The following is a 7,248-nucleotide window of genomic DNA, read 5'->3' on the forward strand; positions in this document are numbered from 1 at the left end:
GTTTAAATAGCCCCCGGGCAAATCATCATTTGTCCTATCGCGATGTCTGCATCCAGGCCCTCCCCTTGGGAGGGTATCCGGTGCTTCATATTTTGCTGTTGGCGACGTCGCCTTTCTTGTTATGTTTGTCGCATGTGGACTGCTCCTGGGAAACATACTTGTCCTTAGTGGCCGAACGACAGCCAAGCTGGCCCAGTCTTGTCTCTTGAGTAATTTTCGCCGGAGGTGGTCAAAGTCTTGCGACTCTTCAGTTTCAGGGCTGCGATTGCTGGATCGACCCGATGAGATGTTTTTGTCTACTCTTCTCTCATTCCCGATGTAATTGTCGATTCCTTCGTGTTCCTGTGAGTGGGATAACTCCTTAGGCAGGCGCTGTGATAGCAGTGATCTCGCGGAGGATGAAGACGGGCCTTGGTGGAGTCTTTTCTGGGCTTTCAGTCTTGCCCTTGCAAAATACTGCTTCTGCGAAGCCTTTTGAGATTTGTAGTTTTTATAAGAGTGGCGTTTCAAGCGCCCCCCAGTCCAGTTCATTGCGTCACGATCTATCAAGAATTCTAAGATAGTGGTATATATCTCGGGAATGTTGAAGTTAGAGGATCCTATGGCATGAAAGGGGATTGCATTGTGCTTCCTAGGCAAGGTTGGCGTCCATCAACTAGATTAAACGACGTTGCAGTTAGCTAGACACGAATGACTGAGATGTCGATGGAGGTTGAAGTAAGGTTTGGATGCGTGCCTTGCCCTCGTGGGCCAGCACCACGACGTCTCTTTCGGGAACGAGGTATGTACACGGCGAATGGATCCGAAATCCGACACTCAGAGCGTTAGAGCGGCTATATACTGGTATCTGCACATCTCCTGGCTAACGTGTAATGGCCTCTCGTACTAAAAAGGGTACATGGTGTTGGTCTTCACTACTGACTGGCCTGTTGCCATGGCGTTCTTCTACTGAGAAAAGCGACTGAGCTATAGCTAATCTAGCACATCCAGGACTTATTATTGTTGTTATTGTTATTGTTCTCTGGAGCCAAAGCTACAGACAAAATTAAATGATGGGACAATTGAACCTGGGCAGAATTTCACTCGTTTCGTCTTAACTAATTTCATATAATTGAAGAGATTGCCATAAACGGGATAAGCAAATACAGAATTTGAAAGATATTGAATGTATGTATATATTTAAAAACCTTCCGAAGTCTAGTTCGGAATGAACTATGCAAAATAGCTAAGTCGGAATATCGGCTAACTTCAATTGGACAACATACTACACACAATGAACGAACTGGCAAATATTCTACGCCTACTGCGCCGCAGCGGACTTAACTGCAATATGTATGGCATTATTCCAAGACTGGTTAATGACCCAAGCATGAATTCTCCTGTATCGTATCAGTAAATTGAACGAAGGCGATGCGTAAAAACAGCCAAAAGAACGAAAAACTGTCATCCTTCAAGTCCTAAATGTCCTAAAAGACGACGTGATGTGAACATTTGCCACTGTGCTTCAACACCATAGTTTTTTCTTACATTGGAAGCGTCGGCACACTAGATACTATGACCAGTAAGATTGCGGTGATCAGGTGTATACTTCTATGTGGTCAACATTATAACGGGCCGAATTCGCGACACTCTCAATGTTGCCAGGACTGATTTCAATAATGTAGATCGAGCAGACTGGATCTCAAACTTGACGTTTAGATTGGCTAAGACAGTGTCTTGAGTATCCGCTAAGTCATATTGAGAACTTCCGAAGTCAAATCAGTGACCAATGTTCCTATCAGATAGAATTGGGGTTCCAAGATGGGAAAAACGTGCGGGAGGAGAATGTCCAAGATTCGCTATTTGGGACTATAGGGCAAGCATTTTAAGACCATTATCATCTCGCAAGTTTCTCAAATTAAAACAGATGCCCGATTTAAGATAATTTTCCAGAATTGATGAGGACAGGGTTAGCACGAAGTGCCTGAGGCTTTTAAATTATAGATATCAAAAAAACTGTTGGACGTCCGGGTGGTTCTATTGGTTGCTATCTTCCGGGGATTATAGTTATGTGTGGAGCGTTAGTCCGTACTAGGAAGCCCAGGCTCCCACAAAAACCTATAAAAACTTGAAATCGATCAGGTCGACCGTTTTTGCGTTTATGAATGAGACGGGAAAGGACTCCATCAGCTTCCCGAACATTAGGATAAACATTTTTCCATCTGAATCGTGTTCCAAATCCTGAATTGGGTCGAAGTTTGACGGGAACTAATTGTGAGCTTAACTTTAAATTGGCCGGTGTTAACTTTAATGGGTCTGACGTCATGCCTCAGCTCTCTCGTTCAAAGCAACGACACAATGAAACTACAGTAACATGGAAATCTCATTATTTGAAGAATATCTCCACCAGCACCTGTGAACATAGTTAGCGAGAAAATTCTATGGCATGACGTTCGCAGCTTACGTGGCAGACTTTCGTCAGAATGAATCTCATTCTGAGGTTACATACGTCGAATGGACTGAGCGAGAAAAGCAGCAGATAGAAGGATAGATTCACTATCCGGTTTTTTTCCTTTGGTTAGATCTTCAATATATTTGCATTTTCAGTCAATAATGGGGATGGCTCTGGATAAGCAATTAGATAGAAATCTTCTGCCTCTAGAGATGCTGATTGAGCATGTGGCAGTTCCATTCCAGCCAGTGGTTCTGGACGCAAGTATTACAGTTACAAACCGGTATAAAATATTACCAGGAAAAGGAAATGGGTTCAATGGGATATGGAATGGGCTGTATGATGGTATGTAAAGTACATCCAGCCCCTTTGTAAAACTTACAACATAACGAGGCTAATGAAGTGGTGTTAAGTCAATCCATTAGCAGTAACCAGAAAAAATCTCAAAAAGCAGATTAAGACGAGTGTTGTAATATCTACGTCATGAAGACATTATTTCGCATCCCTAACGGTGTTTCATCAGTTACACTGTGTAGTAAGTTTTCCCTAGACGAAGCGAGAATCAGAAGGAGTATTATCGCCTGACTCAGGATATGATCCGCCAATATGTCCACAACCGCTATCATCGAATGGATGAACTTGATTCCTCAGCCTCCGTTCCGGATCATGTCAGTAAGTCTCTACGCACCATGAAATCGCATATGTATGGCTAACAGTATTTCATATATTTATAAAGGCCACCGCATCGACATGGTTCGGTTGGCTTTCATGTGCCACGCTGATACCGCAGTCATCACTTGGAATGGGGCATTCTTTGAGGGGGAGCCAGATTTTTGTGCAAAGCAGCAGTGCGGAGGTTCTGATACAATTCTTGAATGCTCGAAGAAACATGAGGTCAGTAAGGAGAAGCAATTCGCCGGAGATCCAGAAGCACTTTTTGTAAAAAAAATCAAAGCTGAGTTCAGTTGGGAATGAGAGTGAGAATGAAGGACGGCGTGGGTTTTCATCAAAAATGATGATTGTTTCCTTCGCCTTGTTCTCTCGGATTTAATATAATCCGTGAAGTGGTTGGTGGTACTCGCTTAGCTATCCAGAGTTGGTTAACTTTTCGCTTTTCTTCAGTTTCAATCCAACAAAGATAAGCACTGTCAGGAAGAAATATGTCAACGTCCTCAAAGTTGCATCCGGCTTAGGCCGGCGCTAAAATGCTGGCCATATTCATGTCTGTATCCGAAAGCGGAGGATGTTTGCGATTCTAGTATGTATGAGCAAAAATTTGTTTGCAATTCCTGCATTTTTTTCCCTCCGTTTTCGTGATGATCCAAAATTTATAAGCATAGTTCAACTGAAGATCTCCGGATCCTGAACGACAAAACATTTCCATCTTTCATTTTTCCTGAGCCCCTCGATCATTGACCATTTCTCCCAGCGACAACCAAATTCGCGATCGTTGCTAACTCTGTTGTTGGAACACAGGCTCACTTGACTAGGCGGGATTATGACTCTCAATGGATTGCGCTACTGCATTGCTGCCCAACATTTCCGAGGTTTGCGAGGACGACCAGAGAGGCGTGACATGGGTCGGCCAGTGATAACTCACGGGTAACTTCTTGGTGCAAAACATGAAAACCAAATAAATAAATTTTACTTTGCAAACGTAGAAAACGATCCATGTTAAATGGACAAAGAGACAAAGCAATTATCCGTGTATTTTTGGACTCAATAAAACATACGGAGTACACACAGCCTTCATTGTATCACTGAATTCGGATCCGGTCCCGCAAACCTTGGTTGTTTCCCCCAGTCAGGAAAGAAAAGAAAAGGAAAGAAAGGCCAAACAAAAGCAGCTTGGCTTGTCAAAACTGCTGATGATTGCGGAAAATCCTTATATCTCAAGAGCCCAAGAATCCCAGCGCAGTGATGTGTGATTTGTAGATGCAAGCTGCAGCGCGAATTCACGGGCAAGACATCTCAGGTCGAATCGAATGGATGCGAAATGACGTCTCGCACACCGCCAGGCTTCTTCCAAGATACGACCCCACCCCGCTGGCGGTGACCGGTGGTGAGATTGGTGACGGAAACAACAGTCGGGGCGGCGCATCGAATGCCACGTCAGTTGGAGTGGGATGACCACAGCCTATGCCTGCCATCGTCCTGCACCGGAACCGCTGCCTGTGCAGCCGCTGCGAAACTGTGCAGCAAACGACAGCCAGTCGTGCCTATACCACCCTCCGCCACGGGGCACACTTGGTGAGATATCATGCATGGTGCTGTGCTGGCGGCGAGTTGCCCCGCGTCGGTTTTGCTACTGCTCCCACACAGGCCGCCAGGATGCTGCGGCTGCTGAGCTGGCCAAACCACGCAGCAAACGTGTTAAAGCCAGGGCAAATCCCATTCTCTTGGGTTTTCTGGCTTGCTTCTGTTATTATTTTCCTGAACTCACAACTGGTATCACTACTCTCGTGCTATTCAAACCCCCTTTATCTCTATTGATCTGTTTGCTCTCAGTCTGCTTCTGATCTTGTCTACTGGACTGGCCGATCCCTTGATGCCCCATTTTAACGCGCTTTGCCCCAGAATCATTGCTACCCTGCTGGTCAACAACACCCCGGTACAAACTCAAGATAGTGCTTTTTTTTGTCATTTTCTTTCTCCTGCAACTTGGATAACCATTGTTCGAAAAAAAAAAAAACATATCTGGCTACATTCCCGGGAATTAAATCCACATCTAGGACAAGGACTTTTTTTTTATTTCTGTTAAAAAATTGATCTAGCTTGTCGACCCGTCGAGGATACAGTTATTCAATTCACTCCAGAACAGCAACATCAGCAAACCTCACTTGGAACTCATCAGGTAGTCCCCTTTATATTTCCTTTCCCCTCCTTTTTCCTTGATTCCTCTGGTCATGTACCTTCCAAAATCATGTTTTTTTTTTTTTTTTTTTGTCATTACGTCTTGAGCGCCATAGCCATACGGACTAGGAGAAGCCTTAGGATTTACCTTCAGCAGCCTTGATGCCATTTCTCGGAGATTTCACTGGAAACATCATTGGGTGCCTATTCTGAGGGCCCAGACCTTCATGTACCCCGGCGATAGCCATCGCGGAGGGGTGCATGTCGGCTCACACCTTTCGGTGCATAAAGGTGGATGTTATTCCAGCGATCGTAACCAGATATGTTTTTTTTGATTTCGAACAATGGTGATCCAACAGCAGGAGAAAGAAAATGACAAAAAAAAGCACTATGCAGAGGTTGTACCGGGGTGTGGTTGACCAGCAGGGCAGCAAAAATTTTGGGGCAAAGCGCGTTAAAATGGGGCATCAAGGGATTATCCAACCCGGTAAACAAAATCAGAAGCAGTCCTGAGAGTCCACAGATCTATAGAGATAATGGGGTCCTTCAATGCGATATAGGCCGTATCATTCCTGGGATTTCACATAATAAAGGGAGTAAGCAAGCCGCAGCTCACCGTTGCTCGCGGTTACGCTTGCGCCTAGATGAAGAGCAGATAATGTACCACAGCTGTTACCCATAATTGCCTTATCAGAATTGTCAAGCCATGGATGCCGGATATTACTTGCAGTGAGAATGCTACGATCAACTTCGGAACCAGTCCTAGAACATTGTCCATTATGCTCCTCCTGCCTGGTATTCCCGAGGATATATATAATGATCTTTTTTTTTTCTTTTCTTTTCCCTTCCTTCAGATGGCATATTTCCATTCCGGATTGACCTAGTCGCGACCAACGGATCGTTCAATAGAAATGCTCGTGCGTCGACCCGAAATGGACTACACTTCGACTTTTATCACCTGGATCACGCCCATGGACCTGGCAACGAATGATTGCAGCAGATGTCTGGTGGGTGTTCATAACTCAAAATTATCATGGCCCGCAAGCTAACGCCGTCATAGGCTTTTCCCTCAAAGTTCTTGGATCCAGGATCATCGCTCTTTCTTTCACGCTTTGATGTTTCTTTACGAGTTCTATATGGAGTTATAGGCTGTTGTGCTTCAAATTGACGTAATACTAACTCCTATGTGTATTAGTTCTTTGGGAGGGTACAGCCATGTCCACCAAAACAATTACCAGCCCTCCAAGGGTTTCGATAACAAAAAGATCTTATAAAATAAAGGCGCCATATGTACCCAAACTTTCCACTGGACAGGATTGCTCTCAACCATCTTCTGCCATGGCCCATGCTGAGGAATTCCATTCGCAGGATGCATTTTCTTTCTCTCCTTTATGCGGTTCTAGCAGTCTACCAGATAACTGCCAATGGCCATACCTGAGCTCAAATTCCAGTACTACAAGCGATGCTACAGATGAATCGTTTGAAACAGGCTCGATGCCAGTAACGGAACCAGAGATAACCAATTCCCAGGAGTTTACATTTACTTCTTATTCTCATCCTGTAATATCAGGGAATTTCAGTTCTTTGGACCATCCTACGAGCTATTCCTCATTGTCTGATGTCCATGATTTGTCTGATGCGACAGATTCAGGAAACAGTCCTCACCTGGCATTCAGCAGTTCCCAAGGATACCAGCCCAGTTTATCTTCCGTCTTTTGTTTTACTTTTGATAATGCCAGCTCTCAGCCAAATGACTCCCATGGCTGCGACCTAGAGGACACAAAGCAAATGCGACTTGAATCCCAGGATATTGCAAGATCTGAAATGTTTGGCGATGCTCGCTCATATGACCATATGTCAATGGATACCGATGGATTTTCCTTGGGTGGCGCGAACCAAGTGCCTGATATTTTCACACCATGGTCCGATCACCCCGCCCCTGACTGAAGGAAGCAGCGATGCCT

General features: G+C 44.7%; 1 protein-coding gene across 1 annotated transcript; it reads left to right on the top strand.

Annotated features, from left to right (window-relative positions):
• Positions 1-2,425: 2,425 nt before the first annotated feature.
• Positions 2,426-4,037, top strand: HCAG_01141 (predicted protein; the record flags this gene model as incomplete). The annotated part of the gene is made up of 7 exons (XM_001544045.1): positions 2,426-2,479; positions 2,677-2,776; positions 2,857-2,911; positions 2,982-3,103; positions 3,168-3,329; positions 3,669-3,689; positions 3,922-4,037. 7 exons carry the CDS (start codon positions 2,426-2,428, stop codon positions 4,035-4,037), a joined length of 630 nt encoding a protein of 209 aa, XP_001544095.1.
• Positions 4,038-7,248: the final 3,211 nt, after the last annotated feature.

This window comes from Histoplasma capsulatum, genomic scaffold (assembly GCF_000149585.1).
Source record: "Histoplasma capsulatum NAm1 scaffold_1 genomic scaffold, whole genome shotgun sequence".
Taxonomy (NCBI): Eukaryota; Fungi; Ascomycota; class Eurotiomycetes; order Onygenales; family Ajellomycetaceae; genus Histoplasma; species Histoplasma mississippiense.